This window comes from Pelophylax lessonae (assembly GCF_965119305.1).
Source record: "Pelophylax lessonae genome assembly, chromosome: 11".
Taxonomy (NCBI): Eukaryota; Metazoa; Chordata; class Amphibia; order Anura; family Ranidae; genus Pelophylax; species Pelophylax lessonae.
The window spans coordinates 235,364,137-235,385,498 of NC_138778.1; the positions used below are offsets into that span (position 1 = coordinate 235,364,137).

At 55.6% G+C, this 21,362-nt stretch overlaps 1 protein-coding gene across 1 annotated transcript; it reads right to left on the reverse strand.

Moving 5' to 3' along the window:
* Positions 1 to 3,064: 3,064 nt before the first annotated feature.
* On the reverse strand, positions 3,065 to 21,145 carry RNF135 (ring finger protein 135; the record flags this gene model as incomplete). Its single annotated transcript, XM_082271424.1, is given in 7 exon segments — positions 3,065 to 3,603; positions 4,661 to 4,759; positions 8,581 to 8,743; positions 9,957 to 10,187; positions 16,353 to 16,448; positions 20,565 to 20,888; positions 20,891 to 21,145. Coding segments are annotated over 7 exon segments (1,701 nt in total). The 5' UTR covers positions 21,140 to 21,145.
* Positions 21,146 to 21,362: the final 217 nt, after the last annotated feature.

The following is a 21,362-nucleotide window of genomic DNA, read 5'->3' on the forward strand; positions in this document are numbered from 1 at the left end:
GAGGGAATGACGTCACAGGAAGGGAGGGAATGACATCACAGGAAGGGAGGGAATGACATCACAGGAAGGGAGGGAATAAAATCACAGGAAGGAAGGGAATGACGTCACAGGAAGGAAGGGAATGATGTCACAGGAAGGGAGGGAATGACGTCGCAGGAAGGGAGGGAATGACGTCGCAGGAAGGGAGGGAATGACGTCACAGGAAGGGAGGGAATGACGTCACAGGAAGGAAGGGAATGACGTCACAGGAAGGGAGGGAATGACGTCACAGGAAGGGAGGGAATGACATCACAGGAAGGGAGGGAATGACTTCACAGGAAGGGAGGGAATGACTTCACAGGAAGGGAGGGAATGACATCACAGGAAGGGAGGGAATGACATCACAGGAAGGGAGGGAATGACTTCACAGGAAGGAAGGGGATGACGTCACAAGAAGGGAGGGATTGACGTCACAGGAAGGAAGGGAATGACGTCAGAGGAAGGGAGGGAATGACATCACAGGAAGGGAGGGAATGACGTCACAGGAAGGGAGGGAATGATGTCACAGGAAGGGAGGGAATGACGTCGCAGGAAGGGAGGGAATGACGTCGCAGGAAGGGAGGGAATGACGTCGCAGGAAGGGAGGAAATGACGTCGCAGGAAGGGAGGAAATGACGTCACAGGAAGGAAGGGAATGACGTCACAGGAAGGGAGGGAATGACGTCACAGGAAGGGAGGGAATGACTTCACAGGAAGGAAGCGAATGACGTCACAGGAAGGGAGGGAATGACGTCACAGGAAGGGAGGGGATGATGTCACAGGAAGGGAGGGAATGACGTCACAGGAAGGGAGGGGATGACGTCACAGGAAGGAAGGGTATGACGTCACAGGAAGGGAGGGAATGACGTCACAGGAAGGGAGGGAATGACGTCACAGGAAGGGAGGGAATGACGTCACAGGAAGGGAGGGAATGACATCACAGGAAGGGAGGGAATGACATCACAGGAAGGGAGGGAATAAAATCACAGGAAGGAAGGGAATGACGTCACAGGAAGGAAGGGAATGACGTCACAGGAAGGAAGGGAATGATGTCACAGGAAGGGAGGGAATGACATCACAGGAGGGCGGGAATGACGTCACAGGAAGGGAGGGAATAAAATCACAGGAAGGGAGGGAATGAAATCACAGGAAGGGAGGGAATGACATCACAGGAAGGGAGGGAATGACATCACAGGAAGGGAGGGAATGAAAGCACAGGAAGAGAGGTATGACATCATAGGAAGGATGCTCTGGATTTGGGGTGGACCCCTCAGTCTCACATGCTGTGGATTTGGGGGGACCCCTGGGTCTCACATGCTGTGGATTTGGGGGGACCCCTCAGTCTCACATGCTGTGGATTTGGGGGAACCCCTTGGTCTCACATGCTGTGGATTTGGGGGGAACCCCTTGGTCTCCCATGCAGTGGATTTGGGGGGACCCCTCGATTTCACATGCCGGTGCTCTGTAAGTCTCGTATTGTCAGGGTGTTCCCAGCCTTCAGACCATACAGCCAGACGGCGGGGAAGATGCGGCTCTGGATTTGGGGGAACCCCTTGGTCTCACATGCTGTGGATTTGGGGGGACCCCTCGGTCTCACACGCAGTGGATTTGAGGGGACCCCTTGGTCTCACATGCCGGTGCTCTGTAAGTTTCGTATTGTCAGGGTGTTCCAGAGTTGTATAAAGTACTCAAAACCCATACTTGAGTAGAAGTGGAAGTGCTCGATCAAAAAGTGACTTGAGTAGAAGTACTAAAGTATTCAACATTTGTTGTACTTAAGTATTGCAAGTAGTTTTGAAAAAAAAAAATGCTACTCAGGTACTGAAAGTAAAAGTACAAGTACTGTGTTATGTAGTTATTAAAGAAAGAAGTCAAAAGTTTGAACATCATATTGTTTTTTATTATTTCAAATGCAGCTTTTATTTATCCATACAGTAGTATTTATTTTGGTATGCGCTGATAATAAACAATGTTTTATGTTTTGAGCTTCATGAAACCTCCATCTACTGTTCTGGCACTGGTCATTTTTATAATAGTAACGAGTAACTATGCAGCAGAAAAAAAAAAATATAGAGTAGAAGTATTGAAATCATTGAAAAAATGTAGTGAAGCAAAAGTGGAAGTTGGAGAAAAAAATTCTACTCCAGGAAAGTACAGATACCGCCTTTCCGTACTTAGTACAGTAGTGAAGTAGTTCTACTTAGTTACTAAACATCTCTGGGGTGTTCCCAGCCTTCAGACCATACAGCCAGACGGCGGGGAAGATGCGGCTCTGGATTTGGGGGAACCCCTTGGTCTCACATGCAGTGGATTTGGGGGGACCCCTCAATCTCACATGCCGGTGCTCTGTAAGTCTCGTATTGTCATGGTGTTCCCGGCCTTCAGACCGTACAGCCAGACGGCGGGGAAGATGCGGCTCTGGATTTGGGGGGACCCCTCGGTCTCACATGCTGTGGATTTGTGGGGCTCCCTCGGTCTCACATGCAGTGGATTTGGGGGGACCCCTCGGTCTCACATGCAGTGGATTTGGGGGGACCCCTCGGTCTCACATGCCGGTGCTCTGTAAGGGTCAGGGTGTTCCCAGCCTTTAGACCGTACAGCCAGACGGCGGGGAAGATGTGGCTCTGGATTTGGGGGGACCCCTCGGTCTCACATGCTGTGGATTTGGGGTGACCCCTCTGCCTCACATGCTGTGGATTTGGGGGAACCCCTTGGTCTCACATGCTGTGGATTTGGAGGGACCCCTCGGTCTCACATGTGGATTTGGGGGGACCCCTTGGTCTCACATGCTGTGGATTTGGGGGGGACCCTTCGGTCTCACACGAAGTGGATTTGGGGGGACCCCTCGGTCTCACATGTTGTGGATTTGGAGGGACCACTCGGTCTCACATGTGGATTTGGGGGGACCCCTCGGTCTCACATGTGGATTTGGGGGGACCCCTCGGTCTCACATGCTGTGGATTTGGGGGGACCCCTCTGTCTCACATGTGGATTTGGGGGGACCCCTCTGTCTCACACGCAGTGGATTTGGGGGGACCCCTCGGTCTCACATGCCGGTGCTCTGTAAGTCTCGTATTGCCAGAGTGTTCCCGGCCTTCAGACCGTACAGCCAGACGGCGGGGAAGATGCGGCTCTGGATTTGGACCCGGTAGCAGTGGATGAGGATCCGGTTGTCCTCGGAGACGGAGTAAAATTTCAGCTCCTTTTCCTGGCAGTCGAGAAGAACGCCTACGATGAGCGGTTTGGGGAGGAAGATGAGGATTTCCTGGCTGTCATGCCAGGCACACAGCTGATCTTTGCTCCATTCCACACACCAGGACAGATGGTTGCGTCCAAGCTTCCCGTCTCTTCCCATCTCGGCAGCGGCGGCTCCCACCCCCCATCCTTCGCTCTCCTCCATGCTGAGCTCCCAGTAATGGCGGCCGCTGGAGAAGCCCGGGGAGCACAGCACCTGGCTAGTTTTGAACCTTCGATCGCTCTTCTCATACGGAATGTTCTTGTTTGTCACCTTCACCGTTTTCAGGTCCTCCGAGAGAGCCAGGCGATTGTTGACGGTCTGCGGGTCGAATGAAACTTGTGTGGCCCCTGGAAAGACATGGAGCAACCATGAGGCACCAGAGAAGGGGGATAGGAAGGGAGATTGCAATAACCGGGCCTCTTCTGCCATGGATCCCTCCATACAGGAATGTCCCCGCACCCACCCTAAGGAGGCACTCCGCCTCAACGTAGGAATCAGAGAGTCCCTGACCATCGGAACCCTGTGGGAAGGTAAGGTAGGTACGTTCTCCTGGCAGGATGCCCACCCTGTCTGCTCAGATACATGTAGTAACTGATAAGGGGGGGGCCGCTGGCACTCCTGTATAGGGCCTGGGCCCAATCAGTTCAACAGGGGGGAATAGTGGACAGGGGGGGATCGGTGTGACGGGAGGGGGTTGGTTCCAGTGATTTCCCTCTCGCCACACCGATCACCCCCTCTGGTCCATTATCCTCTTCCCCTGGTGCTCAGCCCCCCCCCCCCATATGACCCTGTGCCCCGCAGCTTCCCCTCCTCTCCCTTCCTCCGCCTGCTGAGAGAGTAGGGGGCCAGTAAAAATGTCATTACCCATCTCTAATGGATTATAATTACATCTCTAATGTTATCATTTTAGGGATCTCAATCACAAAGCTCTTCATTTTCCACTACCCTCTTCCCCTGGTGCCCCCCCCCCCCATATGACCCTTTGCACCGCATAGCTGCCAGCTTCCCCTCCTCTCCTTCCCTCCAGCTATTGCAGAGTACACAGAGGGGTCATTTCAGGGTGGAGAGTAGGGGGCCAGTAACGATGGCATATTTATCGACCCCCTAACAAGAGAGGTATGTGTCACCCCGCACCCCCCTATAAATACCAGACACAGAGGTAGGTACACCGTCTATACTTCTGCTGCTAACAAGAGAGGTATGTGTCACCCCGCACCCCCCTATAAATACCAGACACAGAGGTAGGTACACCGTCTATACTTCTGCTACTAACAAGAGAGGTATGGTCACCCCCCCCCCCTATAAATACCAGACACAGAGGTAGGTACACCGTCTATACTTCTGCAACTAACAAGAGAGGTATGTGTCACCCCCCCCCCCTATAGGTACTCGGTCTATACTTACACTGCAGGAGGCTGTCCGGACTTCTCTGTGGAAGTTCTGGGATTGGGGTCCGGACTCCGGGTTCGGGGGGGTTCTGTGTGCCCAGCGACTCCTCAAACACTGGAAAACACGGGAAAATATTCATGATCACATGACCAACACACGTCACCCAGAGCGGCTGCAGTGAGGGATTCTGGGTAATTACCCATCTCTAATTCATTCAATGTAGGGGGACCCGGCAAAATCTAAAGAGGAGCTGTCATAAGGGGATGAATCCGAGACCATTGGTGCTGCCAGAACCTCAGTATTTTTTTAAACAGTGGCCAATTCAGCGTCTGATAAAAGCGGCCTCGGCGGCAGATTCGCCATGACATCACTTTTATAAGTGTACATGTGAGGTGTTAGGTGTGAGGTCTTTGTGACCCCGGATCTCACAATAAAGAGGACCTGTCCTGCTTATTTCTATTTAAAAAAAAAATGTAAAGGGACGGTGTAATAAAATAAATAAGAAAAAAATGATTTAAGCATCTCTCGAGCTCGTGCGCAGAAGCGAACGCATACGTAGGTCGCACTTTTTTTGGATCTTTTGCTTTTAATCACTTAAGGACCGCCCCCGCAGGCAGCCCCTTCTGCATGAACTGACGTAGCTGTACTTCGGTCGCACGCCTGCAGCTAGGGGGCGAACGCGTGCCACCGATGTAATGGTATCATGCAATGGCACCCTAGTTTGTCAGGCCGCCATTTCGTTCAAACACTGTCGCAAGCATCCATCTTGTGTTGCGATCTTAGTTGACAGTGTTGAAAATGGTCATTCTTACCAGCCTCATCCCCCAGCCTTTTGGCACTGTAATGACCCCCTGGGTCACTGAATGCCAGGTTCCTACACAGCTGACATTTTTCACACCTTTACTATACACAAGCAGATTGACCAAGCAGACATTCCGTCTCCTCGTGCTCTAGAGTTAATTGGTAATCTGAACACAGCATATGGCTCCTAGGTCATTTGAAAATGACACAGTTAACCACAAAACTTCCTAACTTTATACCCAAGCAAGATATGTCTCTAGAAAGTAGATATTTGGGTGCCCCATAAAATACCGATCGAATTAATATCAAACATGAACCCCCTCATGCCTAGTAAAGACAAGCTAGCGTTTAGATGCCTTACAGGTCAGAGGTTGTTCCGAGATAACCCATGTTTAGTGTCTAAAGATAGGACATTCAAAACCGGACCAAAAAATATCGGTTTCAAGCACGTAACCGTTTCATCTCTCAAGATATGAGTGCTTTTATTAATCTGTCAAACAGGGACGTCCCTTAGCAGTTTATAGACTCAGAGCCTATTGGCCAAGTACTTCTGGTGACACCCCCTGGAGGGTCAGAGAAAAGGACAGGAACTGATAAGAGAGCTCAGTTCTGATCCTACCATCGAAGCCATAACATCGCCCAAGGGGAACCAATCATACCTGTTCAGCTTCTGAAACTGAGGTAATACCAGGACCATTTTAATGCAAGTATTTTCATTCTTTTATTCTCCTATTTCTAAATTGCTGTATTGTGTCTCCATTCCTTTGTAACCCATTTTTCTGTAAATATTTTTTATTCGCACCAATTTTAACCTTTCTTATAATTAAACCTTATTTGGAAAAGTGTTAACTTTGTCTCTAAGCTCTTAAACGCAAACTGACCCAAACGAACCTGTCTCCTGAAGAGCGCTACTGTGTGTTACAGACGGTTATTCTAAAGTCATACTTGATATTTGTACTGTTTAGGCTAACCTATCTGAACCATTCTTGTCTGAGGTGACAGTGTGTGTTACAGACGGTTATTCTAAAGTCATAATTGATATTTGTAAAATCACGAGCGTCCTCTAGACTCATTATAATGTAGAGGTGGTGGCAGAGAAAGGGTTAATTGTTTAATTAACCCGGTGACAATCGCTCTCAGTCTGCTGGCATCTAGATTGTGGTCCCGCAAGCTGGACAATCTGTGTGCCGGGTGCAGCTGAGAGTGGCATTGTTACGCAAGTGACGGCAGGGTGTGAGATTGCTTGGTCTTTGGTCACGAGGTGGATGAGAAGGCCAGGGGTCTGATACCCGCCACCGTCACAACCGACAGCGCGCTCCCGCCCCCCACTCAGCAGCGGGGACTCCGATGCACGGGGCAGGTGGCTCCGATTGCCCCCTGACACCAGCCACTAAGTTAACCTCGGAAACCCATTTTATTATTCGGTTTTATTATTCTGTTTATTCACTTTTAATGCTTCTGAGAAAAAAAAAAAAAACATTTAACCATAAAAAAAAAACTAAACAAAATAAAAAGGAAAATAAACTCCAAACTGGTAACCTGTACAAAAATGTAAACATCGCCTATGGAAATTTTTAAGTTCTATAGTTTGTCGCCATTCCACAAGTGTGCGCAATTTTAACCGATTGCCGATCGCCCCCTGCAAAAATACTGCAGCAGGCTGGCTCAGCTGCGCCAATCATCGTACCTGTAGAGCCCTCCTGGGGGCGAGCACTCGCCTGCTGGTGGTGTGCGCCCACCTCCACTATGCAGTGGGGAAGCCGATTCAAGGGACCAGTGGCACTGATTGCCGCCTGACACCAGCGATTGTTCCCCCCTGAGAGAGAAGGACGGGCGAATGATGTAATCACAGCTGACCGTTCTCTCTGGAATGATCACAGAGTGCCTTCTATATAGGATCACAGGTCTCTATGGTCATTTCACAAGCCACGCCCCCCCCCACAGTTAGAAACACTCCCCTAGGCTCACACTTGACCCTTTGATCACCCACAATGTTAACCCCTTCCCTGCCAGTGTCATTAGTACAGTGACAGTGCATATATATAGCACTGATTACTGTAGTAATGTCACTGGTACCCCCAAAAAGTGTCAGAAATGTCAGTCAGGGGTCCGATCTGTCCGCCGCAATGTCGCAGTCCCGCTAAAAATCGCAGATCGCCGCCATTACTAGTAAAAAAAAAAACAATAAAAATGACAAATCTTTCCCGTAGTTAGTAAACGCAATAACTTTTGCACAAACCAATCAAAATACGCTTATTGCGATTTTTTTTTACCAAAAATATGTATCAGAAAACAAATTGGCCTAAAATGTTAAAAAATTTTGATTTTAAATTATTTTTTTTATTGGGAATTTCATAAATCAGAATGTGAAAAATATTTTTTTTTTTCAGAATTTTCAGAATTGTCGCTGTTTTTTTGTTTATAGCGCAAAAAATAAAAATCGCAGAGGTGATCAAATACCACCAAAAGAAAGCTCTGTTTGTGGGAATGAAAGGACATCCATTGTATTTGGGTACAGCGTCGCACGACCGCGCAATTGTCCGTTAAAAGTCACGCAGTGCCGAATCGCAAAATATGCCCTGGTCATTAAGGGGGTAAATCTTCCGGTCCAGAAGTGGTTAAAGTGTGACATATTCGGTATCTCTGTACTCGCTGTGATTTCATCTTTCACATTATATGAAAAAATTGGGCTGACTTTACGGTTTTGCTTATTTATTTTTTATTAATGAAAGTTTATTTTTTTCCCCAAAAAATTGCGTTGGAAAAAACGCTGCGCGAATCCAGCGTGACACAAAGTATTGCAACCACCATTTAATTCTCCGGGGTCTCTGCTAAAATATATAAATAATGTTTGGTGGTTTGAAGTAATTTTCTAGCAAAAAATCCCGATTTCAACAAAAAGTGCCAGAAAAAGGCGGGTCTTTAGGTGGCTAAAAGCTGACCAATCACAGAGCTCCTCGTTGTGTGAAGGAAGCGCGGCGCCCGCCGGTGTGAAGGAAGCGCGGCGCCCGCTGGTGTGAAGGAAGCGCGGCGCCCGCTGGTGTGAGATGCACGATCACCCCGGAGTTCAGTCCTCAGCCGGCACTGAGTGAAGAAGATGGGGATAGATTGTTAGCTGTGTGCCCCAGTCTCACCTTCTTTGGGGGGACACGGAGCCGCCTCCAGCAGGGGGAGACACATCAGGCTCTGCTTGATTTTGGAAATGGCGTCAGTGGTGTCTACGAGGCGATTCTCATCGAACGAATATCGCTTCTTGGGGGAGGGCGATGGAGTGCTGCGACCTTCCCATCCCGAATGCTGCAAGAGAAGGGAGACCACATCATCCAATCAGCAGAGTCCAGAAAGAGTCATCTATGTGTACAGCGAGGAGGACGGCGTGTTCTGCAATGTGTACAGCGAGGAGGACGCCGTGTTCTGCAATGTGTACAGCGAGGAGGACGCCGTGTTCTGCAATGTGTACAGCGAGGAGGACGCTGTGTTCTGCAATGTGTACAGCGAGGAGGACGCCGTGTACAGCGAGGAGGACGCTGTGTTCTGCAATGTGTACAGCGAGGAGGACGCCGTGTACAGCGAGGAGGACGCTGTGTTCTGCAATGTGTACAGCAAGGAGGACGCCGTGTTCTGCAATGTGTACAGCGAGGAGGACGCCGTGTACAGCGAGGAGGACGCTGTGTTCTGCAATGTGTACAGCGAGGAGGACGCTGTGTTCTGCAATGTGTACAGCGAGGAGGACGCCGTGTTCTGCAATGTGTACAGCGAGGAGGACGCTGTGTTCTGCAATGTGTACAGCGAGGAGGACGCTGTGTTCTGCAATGTGTACAGCAAGGAGGACGCCGTGTTCTGCAATGTGTACAGTGAGGAGGACGCCGTGTTCTGCAATGTGTACAGCGAGGAGGACGCCGTGTTCTGCAATGTGTACAGCGAGGAGGACGCCGTGTTCTGCAATGTGTACAGCGAGGAGGACGCTGTGTTCTGCAATGTGTACAGCGAGGAGGATGCCGTGTTCTGCAATGTGTACAGCGAGGAGGACGCCGTGTTCTGCAATGTGTACAGCGAGGAGGACGCCGTGTTCTGCAATGTGTACAGCAAGGAGGACGCCGTGTTCTGCAATGTGTACAGCGAGGAGGACGCCGTGTTCTGCAATGTGTACAGCGAGGAGGACGCCGTGTTCTGCAATGTGTACAGCGAGGAGGACGTCGTGTACAGCGAGGAGGACGGCGTGTTCTGCAATGTGTACAGCGAGGAGGACGGCGTGTTCTGCAATGTGTACAGCGAGGAGGACGCCGTGTTCTGCAATGTGTACAGCAAGGAGGACGCCGTGTTCTGCAATGTGTACAGCGAGGAGGACGCCGTGTTCTGCAATGTGTACAGCGAGGAGGACGCCGTGTTCTGCAATGTGTACAGCGAGGAGGACGCTGTGTACAGCGAGGAGGACGCCATGTACCCGGAATCTTCCCCTCCCCCGGCAGTGATGGGCCTCCAGGTAGCGGTTCAGCAGTCGCAGACTCACCTTCAGGACGGCGATCCAATCGTTTTCGATGCATTCCTGCAGCTCCACCTTCTCCTTCCTCATGCGCTCGATCTCCGCCATGAAGATTTGCACCTCCTGGGTTGTGGCCCTCTGAGCGGCGTTCTGCTCCTCCTGCACCCTCCAGAATGCGGCGCGCTCCTGCTTCTCCACATAGTCCCGCATTTCCCGGAAGTCCCGGGTCAGACTGTCCTTTATATCGCAGATTAGGATCTGAGGAGGAATAGAGTGTCAGCTCTGCAGTCACACTTACATCACTCACTGCGGCCTGCAACTTCCTCCTCGGGGACAGGAAGTAGACTGTGCCTCGGAAAACCCTTCCCCCCATTATTCTGCCTCCACTTCTACTATCTCAGGAGCTGATAATGTCCTGAAATGACAACCATTCCCCTGTGTGCGGAGCCCCCTGTGTGCGGAGCCTCCTGTGTGCGGAGTCCCCTGTGTGCGGAGCCTCCTGTGTGCGGAGTCCCCTGTGTGCGGAGCCTCCTGTGTGCGGAGCCTCCTGTGTGCGGAGCCTCCTGTGTGCGGAGTCCCCTGTGTGCGGAGCCTCCTGTGTGTGGAGCCTCCTGTGTGCGGAGTCCCCTGTGTGTGGAGCCTCCTGTGTGCGGAGTCCCCTGTGTGCGGAGTCCCCTGTGTGCGGAGCCTCCTGTGTGCGGAGTCCCCTGTGTGCGCAGTCCCCTGTGTGCGGAGTCCCCTGTGTGCGGAGCCCCCTGTGTGCGGAGTCCCCTGTGTGCGGAGCCCCCTGTGTGCGGAATCCCCTGTGTGCGCAGTCCCCTGTGTGCGCAGTCCCCTGTGTGCGGAGCCTCTTGTGTGCGGAGCCCCCTGTGTGCGGAGTCCCCTGTGTGCGGAGTCCCCTGTGTGCGGAGCCCCCTGTGTGCGGAGCCTCCTGTGTGCGGAGTCCCCTGTGTGCGGAGCCCCCTGTGTGCGGAGCCTCCTGTGTGCGGAGTCCCCTGTGTGCGGAGCCCCCTCTGTGCGGAGCCTCCTGTGTGCGGAGTCCCCTGTGTGCGGAGCCTCCTGTGTGCGGAGCCTCCTGTGTGCGGAGTCCCCTGTGTGCGGAGCCTCCTGTGTGTGGAGCCTCCTGTGTGCGGAGTCCCCTGTGTGCGGAGCCTCCTGTGTGCGGAGTCCCCTGTGTGCGCAGTCCCCTGTGTGCGGAGTCCCCTGTGTGCGGAGCCCCCTGTGTGCGGAGTCCCCTGTGTGCGGAGTCCCCTGTGTGCGGAGCCCCCTGTGTGCGGAGCCCCCTGTGTGCGGAATCCCCTGTGTGCGCAGTCCCCTGTGTGCGGAGCCTCTTGTGTGCGGAGCCCCCTGTGTGCGGAGTCCCCTGTGTGCGGAGCCCCCTGTGTGCGGAGCCTCCTGTGTGCGGAGTCCCCTGTGTGCGGAGCCCCCTGTGTGCGGAGCCTCCTGTGTGCGGAGTCCCCTGTGTGCGGAGCCCCCTCTGTGCGGAGCCTCCTGTGTGCGGAGTCCCCTGTGTGCGGAGCCTCCTGTGTGCGGAGTCCCCTGTGTGCGGAGCCCCCTGTGTGCGGAATCCCCTGTGTGCGCAGTCCCCTGTGTGCGCAGTCCCCTGTGTGCGGAGCCCCCTGTGTGCGGAGTCCCCTGTGTGCGGAGCCCCCTGTGTGCGGAGTCCCCTGTGTGCGGAGTCCCCTGTGTGCGGAGCCCCCTGTGTGCGAAGCCTCCTGTGTGCAGAGCCTCCTGTGTGCGGAGTCCCCTGTGTGCGGAGCCCCCTGTGTGCGGAGCCCCCTGTCTATGGAGTCCCCTGTGTGCAGAGTCCCCTGTGTGCGGAGCGCCCTGTGTGCAGAGGCTCCTGTGTGCGGAGCCCCCTGTGTGCAGAGCGTCCTGTGTGCGGAGTCCCCTGTGTGCGGAGCCTCCTGTGTGCGGAGTCCCCTGTGTGCGGAGCCCCCTGTGTGCGGAGCCTCCTGTGTGCGGAGTCCCCTGTGTGCGGAGCCTCCTGTGTGCGGAGTCCCCTGTGTGCGCAGTCCCCTGTGTGCGCAGTCCCCTGTGTGCGCAGTCCCCTGTGTGCGGAGCCTCTTGTGTGCGGAGCCCCCTGTGTGCGGAGTCCCCTGTGTGCGGAGTCCCCTGTGTGCGGAGCCTCTTGTGTGCGGAGCCCCCTGTGTGCGGAGTCCCCTGTGTGCGGAGTCCCCTGTGTGCGGAGCCCCCTGTGTGCGGAGCCTCCTGTGTGCGGAGTCCCCTGTGTGCGGAGCCCCCTGTGTGCGGAATCCCCTGTGTGCGCAGTCCCCTGTGTGCGCAGTCCCCTGTGTGCGGAGCCTCTTGTGTGCGGAGCCCCCTGTGTGCGGAGTCCCCTGTGTGCGGAGTCCCCTGTGTGCGGAGCCCCCTGTGTGCGGAGCCTCCTGTGTGCGGAGTCCCCTGTGTGCGGAGCCCCCTGTGTGCGGAGCCTCCTGTGTGCGGAGTCCCCTGTGTGCGGAGCCCCCTGTGTGCGGAGCCTCCTGTGTGCGGAGTCCCCTGTGTGCGGAGCCTCCTGTGTGCGGAGTCCCCTGTGTGCGGAGTCCCCTGTGTGCGGAGCCCCCTGTGTGCGGAGCCTCCTGTGTGCGGAGTCCCCTGTGTGCGGAGCCCCCTGTGTGCGGAGCCTCCTGTGTGCGGAGTCCCCTGTGTGCGGAGCCCCCTGTGTGCGGAGCCTCCTGTGTGCGCAGTCCCCTGTGTGCGGAGCCCCCTGTGTGCGGAATCCCCTGTGTGCGGAGCCTCCTGTGTGCGGAGTCCCCTGTGTGCGGAGCCCCCTGTGTGCGGAATCCCCTGTGTGCGCAGTCCCCTGTGTGCGCAGTCCCCTGTGTGCGGAGCCTCCTGTGTGCGGAGCCTCCTGTGTGCGGAGCCCCCTGTGTGCGGAGTCCCCTGTGTGCGGAGTCCCCTGTGTGCGGAGCCCCCTGTCTATGGAGTCCCCTGTGTGCGGAGCCTCCTGTGTGCGGAGTCCCCTGTGTGCGGAGCCCCCTGTGTGCGGAGTCCCCTGTGTGCGCAGTCCCCTGTGTGCGGAGCCTCCTGTGTGCGGAGCCCCCTGTGTGCGGAGTCCCCTGTGTGCGGAGACCCCTGTGTGTGGAGCCTCCTGTGTGCGGAGTCCCCTGTGTGCGGAGTCCCCTGTGTGCGGAGCCCCCTGTGTGCGGAGTCCCCTGTGTGCGGAGCCTCCTGTGTGCGGAGTCCCCTGTGTGCGGAGTCCCCTGTGTGCGGAGCCCCCTGTGTGCGAAGCCTCCTGTGTGCAGAGCCTCCTGTGTGCGGAGTCCCCTGTGTGCGGAGCCCCCTGTGTGCGGAGCCCCCTGTCTATGGAGTCCCCTGTGTGCAGAGTCCCCTGTGTGCGGAGCGCCCTGTCTATGGAGTCCCCTGTGTGCGGAGCCCCCTGTGTGCAGAGGCTCCTGTGTGCGGAGCGCCCTGTGTGCGGAGCCCCCTGTGTGCGGAGTCCCCTGTGTGCGGAGCGTCCTGTGTGCGGATTCCCCTGTGTGCGGAGCCTCCTGTGTGCGGAGCCCCCTGTGTGCGGAGCGTCCTGTGTGCGGATTCCCCTGTGTGCGGAGCCTCCTGTGTGCGGAGCCCCCTGTGTGCGGAGTCTCCTGTGTGCGGAGTCCCCTGTGTGCGGAGCCCCCTGTGTGCAGAGGCTCCTGTGTGCGGAGCCCCCTGTGTGCAGAGCGTCCTGTGTGCGGAGTCCCCTGTGTGCGGAGCCTCCTGTGTGCGGAGTCCCCTGTGTGCGGAGCCCCCTGTGTGCGGAGCCTCCTGTGTGCGGAGTCCCCTGTGTGCGGAGCCTCCTGTGTGCGGAGTCCCCTGTGTGCGCAGTCCCCTGTGTGCGCAGTCCCCTGTGTGCGGAGCCTCTTGTGTGCGGAGCCCCCTGTGTGCGGAGTCCCCTGTGTGCGGAGTCCCCTGTGTGCGGAGCCTCTTGTGTGCGGAGCCCCCTGTGTGCGGAGTCCCCTGTGTGCGGAGTCCCCTGTGTGCGGAGTCCCCTGTGTGCGGAGCCCCCTGTGTGCGGAATCCCCTGTGTGCGCAGTCCCCTGTGTGCGCAGTCCCCTGTGTGCGGAGCCTCTTGTGTGCGGAGCCCCCTGTGTGCGGAGTCCCCTGTGTGCGGAGTCCCCTGTGTGCGGAGCCCCCTGTGTGCGGAGCCTCCTGTGTGCGGAGTCCCCTGTGTGCGGAGCCCCCTGTGTGCGGAGTCCCCTGTGTGCGGAGTCCCCTGTGTGCGGAGCCCCCTGTGTGCGGAGTCCCCTGTGTGCGGAGCCCCCTGTGTGCGCAGTCCCCTGTGTGTGGAGCCTCCTGTGTGCGGAGCCCCCTGTGTGCGGAGTCCCCTGTGTGCGGAGTCCCCTGTGTGCGGAGCCTCCTGTGTGCAGAGTCCCCTGTGTGCGGAGCCCCCTGTGTGCGAAGCCTCCTGTGTGCAGAGCCTCCTGTGTGCGGAGTCCCCTGTGTGCGGAGCCCCCTGTGTGCGGAGCCCCCTGTCTATGGAGTCCCCTGTGTGCAGAGTCCCCTGTGTGCGGAGCGCCCTGTCTATGGAGTCCCCTGTGTGCGGAGCCCCCTGTGTGCAGAGGCTCCTGTGTGCGGAGCCCCCTGTGTGCAGAGCGTCCTGTGTGCGGAGTCCCCTGTGTGCGGAGCCTCCTGTGTGCGGAGCGCCCTGTGTGCGGAGCCTCCTGTGTGCGGAGTCCCCTGTGTGCGGAGCCTCCTGTGTGCGGAGTCCCCTGTGTGCGGAGCCCCCTGTGTGCGGAATCCCCTGTGTGCGCAGTCCCCTGTGTGCGCAGTCCCCTGTGTGCGGAGCCTCTTGTGTGCGGAGCCCCCTGTGTGCGGAGTCCCCTGTGTGCGGAGTCCCCTGTGTGCGGAGCCCCCTGTGTGCGGAGCCTCCTGTGTGCGGAGTCCCCTGTGTGCGGAGCCTCCTGTGTGCGGAGCCCCCTGTGTGCGGAGTCCCCTGTGTGCGGAGCCCCCTGTGTGCGCAGTCCCCTGTGTGCGGAGCCTCCTGTGTGCGGAGCCCCCTGTGTGCGGAGTCCCCTGTGTGCGGAGTCCCCTGTGTGCGGAGCCCCCTGTGTGCGAAGCCTCCTGTGTGCAGAGCCTCCTGTGTGCGGAGTCCCCTGTGTGCGGAGCCCCCTGTGTGCGGAGCCCCCTGTCTATGGAGTCCCCTGTGTGCGCAGTCCCCTGTGTGCGGAGCCCCCTGTGTGCGCAGTCCCCTGTGTGCGGAGCCTCCTGTGTGCGGAGCCCCCTGTGTGCGGAGTCCCCTGTGTGCGGAGCCCCCTGTGTGCGAAGCCTCCTGTGTGCAGAGCCTCCTGTGTGCGGAGTCCCCTGTGTGCGGAGCCCCCTGTGTGCGGAGCGCCCTGTCTATGGAGTCCCCTGTGTGCGGAGCCCCCTGTGTGCAGAGCGTCCTGTGTGCGGAGTCCCCTGTGTGCGGAGCCTCCTGTGTGCGGAGCGCCCTGTGTGCGGAGCCTCCTGTGTGCGGAGTCCCCTGTGTGCGGAGCGTCCTGTGTGCGGAGCCTCCTGTGTGCGGAGCCCCCTGTGTGCGGAGCCCCCTGTGTGCAGAGTCCCCTGTGTGCGGAGCGCCCTGTCTATGGAGTCCCCTGTGTGCGGAGCCCCCTGTGTGCAGAGTCTCCTGTGTGCGGAGCCCCCTGTGTGCAGAGCGTCCTGTGTGCGGAGTCCCCTGTGTGCGGAGCCTCCTGTGTGCGGAGCGCCCTGTGTGCGGAGCCCCCTGTGTGCGGAGCCCCCTGTGTGTGAAGCCTCCTGTGTGCGGAGCCTCCTGTGTGCGGAGCCCCCTGTGTGCGGAGTCCCCTGTGTGCGGAGCCCCCTGTGTGCGGAGCCTCCTGTGTGCGGAGCCTCCTGTGTGCGGAGTCCCCTGTGTGCAGAGCCCCCTGTGTGCGGAGTCCCCTGTGTGCGGAGCCTCCTGTGTGCGGAGCCTCCTGTGTGCGGAGCCTCCTGTGTGCGGAGTCTCCTGTGTGCGGAGTCTCCTGTGTGCGGAGTCTCCTGTGTGCGGAGCCCCCTGTGTGCGGAGTGCCCTGTGTGCAGAGCCTCCTGTGTGCGGAGCCCCCTGTGTGCAGAGCCTCCTGTGTGCGGAGTGCCCTGTGTGCAGAGCCTCCTGTGTGCGGAGCCCCCTGTGTGCAGAGCCTCCTGTGTGCGGAGTCCCCTGTGTGCGGAGCCCCCTGTGTGCGGAGTGCCCTGTGTGCAGAGCCTCCTGTGTGCGGAGCCCCCTGTGTGCAGAGCCTCCTGTGTGCGGAGTCCCCTGTGTGCGGAGCCCCCTGTGTGCGGAGCCCCCTGTGTGCGGAGCGCCCTCTGACCTCACTGGGAATCTCTAATATGGACTCCAAGTGTCCCCCCCCCCACCCAGGACAATGAAAGTCCCATCTGACCCCTCGCAGGCGCAGTCTATAGGGTGGGAGGAGGTGCTGCATGGAGACGTCCCACCTGAGAGGAGGGCACTGATTGGCTGATTACCTGAACCTCCCGGTATCCGTCCTTCTGATTGGCGATCATCGCCTCCCTGCTGGTGATTTTCTCCTCCAGATCTCCGATCCGCTTCTCCAGAACTTCCTGCAATCCAAGAGGATACAATCTATATACAATGTAACGGCTCAGCCTGCATTATATATATATGTGGGGGGAGGGTGTATACAGTATATGAGTGATATACAGGATCTGACAAAAGTAAGTACACCCCTCACATTCTATCTTTTCATGTGACAACACTGAAGAAATGAGACTTTGCTACAATGTAAAGTAGTGAGTGTACAGCTTGTATAACAGTGTAAATTTACTGTCCCCTCAAAATAACTCAACACACAGCCATAAATGTCTAAACCGCTGGCAACAAAAGTCAGTACACCCCTAAGTGATAATGTCCAAATTGGGCCCAAAGTGTGAATATTTTGTGTGGCCACCATTATTTTCCAGCACTGCCTTAACCCTCTTGGGCATGGAATTCACCAGAGCTTCACAGGTTGTCACTGGAGTCCTCTTCCCCTCCTCCATGATGACATCACAGAGCTGGTGGATGTTAGAGACCTTCCCCTCCTCCACCTTCTGTTTGAGGATTCCCCACAGATGTTCAATAGGGTTTAGGTCTGGAGACGCTTGGCCAGTCCATCACCTTTACCCTCAGCTTCTTTAGCAAGGCAGTGGTCATCTTGGAGGTGTTTGGGGTCGTTATGTTGGAATATTGCCCTGCCCCCCAGTCTCTGAAGGGAGGGGATCATGCTCTGCTTCAGTATGTCACAGTACATGTTGGCATTCATGGTTCCCTCAATGATCTGTAGCTCCCCAGTGCCGGCAGCACTCAGGCAGCCCCAGACCATGACACTCCCACCACCATGCCTGACTGTAGGAAGACACACTTGTCTTTGTACTCCTCACCTGGTTGCCCCCACACACGCCTGACACCATCTGACACCAAATAATTTTATCTTGGTCTCATCAGAGCACAGGAGATGGTTCCAGTAATCCATGTCCTTAGTCTGCTTGTCTTCAGAAAACTGTTTGTGGGCTTTCTTGTGCATCATCTTTAGAAGAGGCTTCCTTCTGGGATGACAGCCATGCAGACCAATTTGATGCAGTGTGCGGCGTATGGTCTGAGCACTGACAGGCTGACCCCTCCCCAGTGGCGTACCAATGGGGGGGGCGGGGGTGCGGCCCGCCCCGGGTGCCACTCACTGGGGGGTGTCAGCCGGTGTCCTGCCCGGTGTGTTCAGAGTCAGACAGATCCCGCAGTGGCTGGCAGCTCCTTCAGTCCGTGCTGCTAGTGGGGGGCGGAGCCACGGCGGGAATAAGGGTGCGGAGCCGCGGCGGAAATAAGGGGGCGGAGCCGCAGCAGGAATAAGGGGCGGAGCCTCGGCGGGAAGAAGGTGAGTGCCCATTGCAAAAGTGTGTGCTGGATAGGAGGGGGATGGGGCTGCTGCATATAGAGGAATTCATCTTTCTCTATTCTTCCTGCAGCTGCTGAATAACTGATTCTCCTCCTCTCCCTCCTGCAGGAAGAATAGGGAAAGATCAATTCATCTATATGCAGCTGCCCCATCCCCCTCCTATACAACTTCTTTTGCTGGCCCCCCAAAGTTCTTAACCTCCTCCAGTGCTCCTAATCCCTCCCTCAGTGCTTTTAGCCCCACCCCCAGTGCACTAGACCCCCCCTGTTCTTTAGCCCCCCCCCATGCTCTTCAACTCCCCACAGTGCTTTCTCCCTCCCCCCAAGTGCTCCCTGTCCCCCCCAGTGCAATCCACCCCCTGCACCTTCCAACCCCCCTACAATGCTTTCCAAACCCTCTCTTAATTCTCTCCAGTCCCCCCCCCCCCACCGTGCCCTTCAGCACCTCCAGTGCTCTCTGGCCCCCCTAGTGCTCTTCTATCTTCTATCATGTCTGCAGTCTCTGAGCATCTCCTGTAGTATGTCTGCAGTCTCTGACCATCTCTTGTATCACGTCCTCAGTCTCTGACCATCTCCTGTATCATGTCTGCAGTCTCTGACCATCTCCTGTATCATGTCTGCAGTCTCTGACCATCTCCTGTATCATGTCTGCAGTCTCTGACCATCTCCTGTATCATGTCTGTAGTCTCTGACCATCTCCTGTATCATGTCTGTAGTCTCTGACCATCTCCTGTATCATGTCCTCAGTCTCTGACCATCTCCTGTATCATGTCTGCAGTCTCTGACCATCTCTTGTATCATGTCTGCAGTCTCTGACCATCTCCTGTATCATGTCTGCAGTCTCTGACCATCTCCTGTATCATGTCTGCAGTCTCTGACCATCTCCTGTATCATGTCTGCAGTCTCTGACCATCTCCTGTATCATGTCTGTAGTCTCTGACCATCTCCTGTATCATGTCTGTAGTCTCTGACCATCTCCTGTATCATGTCCTCAGTCTCTGACCATCTCCTGTATCATGTCTGCAGTCTCTGACCATCTCCTGTATCATGTCTGCAGTCTCTGACCATCTCCTGTATCATGTCTGCAGTCTCTGACCATCTCCTGTACCATGTCTGCAGTCTCTGACCATCTCCTGTATCACGTCTGCAGTCTCTGACCATCTCCTGTATCACGTCTGCAGTCTCTGACCATCTCCTGTATCATGTCTGCAGTCTCTGACCATCTCCTGTATCATGTCTGCAGTCTCTGACCATCTCCTGTATCATGTCTGCAGTCTCTGACCATCTCCTGTATCACGTCTGCAGTCTCTGACCATCTCCTGTATCATGTCTGCAGTCTCTGACCATCTCCTGTATCACGTCTGCAGTCTCTGACCATCTCCTGTATCACGTCTGCAGTCTCTGACCATCTCCTGTATCATGTCTGCAGTCTCTGACCATCTCCTGTATCATGTCTGCAGTGTCTGACCATCTCCTGTATCATGTCTGTAGTCTCTGACCATCTCCTGTATCATGTCTGCAGTGTCTGACCATCTCCTGTATCATGTCTGCAGTCTCTGACCATCTCCTGTATCACGTCTGCAGTGTCTGACCATCTCCTGTATCATGTCTGTAGTCTCTGACCATCTCCTGTTTCATGTCTGCAGTCTCTGACCATCTCCTGTATCATGTCTGTAGTCTCTGACCATCTCCTGTATCATGTCTGTAGTCTCTGAATATCTCCTTTAGCAAGTCTCCAATCTCTTACTCAAACTTAAACACATTGCTAATAATATTAGCTATTTATACTGAAGGTAGGACTGTGCAGGGGAGGCAGAGAGTGCAAAAGGGGAACTGTGATTAGAGAGACGGAGGAGGGGGCAGACTGCAAGGGGCACTGTGATGGGGGGCTGTGAAATTTGTGCAAAAAATATTCTTGAAAACATTACATTTTACAACCTCTGGATATGACGCTGAGCACGGCACTCAACTTCTTTGGTCAACCACGGTGAGGCCTGTTCTGAGTGGAACCTGTCCTTTTAAAGTGCTGTATGGTCTTGGCCACCGTGCTGAAGCTCAGTTTCAGGGTCTTGGCAATCTTCTTATAGCCTAGGCCATCTTTATGTAGAGGAACAATTCTTTTTTCAGATTCTCAGAGAGTTCTTTGCCATGAGGTGCCATGTTGAACTTCCAGTGACCAGTATGAGAGAGTGAGAGTGATAACACCAAATGTAACACACCTCCCCCCATTCACACCTGAGACCTTGTAACACTAACGAGTCACATGACACCGGGGAGGGAAAATGGCTAATTGGGCCCAATTTGGACATTGTCACTTAGGGGTGTACTGACTTTTGTTGCCAGCGGTTTAGACATTAATGGCTGTGTGTTGAGTTATTTTGAGGGGACAGTAAATTTACACTGTTATACAAGCTGTACACTCACTACTTTACATTGTAGCAAAGTCTCATTTCTTCAGTGTTGTCACATGAAAAGATAGAATGTGGGGGGGGGGGGGGGGTGTACTTACTTTTGTGAGATATTGTGTATAAACAATGTTTATACAATGTTGGGGGGGGGGGTCACCCTATGGATCTATATATAGAATGTATATACAATGTTTGTGGCTCCCCCTGTGGATATATATACAGTATATAATGTATATAGAATGTTTTTGGATATATATATATATAATGTGTATACAATGTTGGGGGGGGTCACCCTGTGGATATTTATATAGAATGTATATACAATGTTTGTGTCTCACCCTGTGGATCTATATATATAATGTCTATATGTTGGTATCTCACCCGGTTCCTCCTGTAGAGCTCCAGCAGTGGTTCTTTATGGCATTGTTGGTGTTGCAGTACACAGTCCGGACACAAGGCGGCGCTGTGCTCCATACAGAAGTATTGCAGCCCCCGCTCATGTCCCCGGCACGGCCAGGCTGTAGTACGGAGAGTGACCAGTAGGTGGCGCTGTGTATGGGCGGAGTTTTGGTGTAATAGCCGGTGGTCTCCGCATAGGGGCGCCATACACGGTAGACAGAGGTGGGCGGCGCCGGGGGCGGTACATTGGGGGCAGGAGTCATGTGATCGGGGGTCCTGCTCTTGTAGCGCCTCCATCAGGCCGGTGTTGACGAGGGGTAGGTAATTCTCACGGAACACCCGGCCAGGACGATGTTCTTGCAGAGTGGGGGTTGGGTGTCGAAGGTTTTCTGGCAGATGGGGCAATTATTGGGCTTTGTACCCCACCAGCGCTCTATACAGACCTGGCAGCACGTGTGACCGCATGGGAGGGTGCAGGGACACCGGTACAACCCCATACATACCGTGCACTGCACCTCCCCCACCGACACCCTCAGCAACACCACCGAATCCTCCATACCGAAACCGAAACCCCGGGGGGAGGGGAGGGAGGAGGGGCGTCATCACTGGAGGGGGTGGCGTATCATGGTGGAGGGGGGATTATCTTGGTGGAGGGGGGACGTGGAGGGGGGGTTATCATGGTGGTGGGGGGAGATGGAGGGGGGGGTTGTCTTGGTGGGGGGGTTATCATGGTGAAGGGGGGAGGCGGAGGGGGCATATCATGGTGGGGGGGGGGGACGT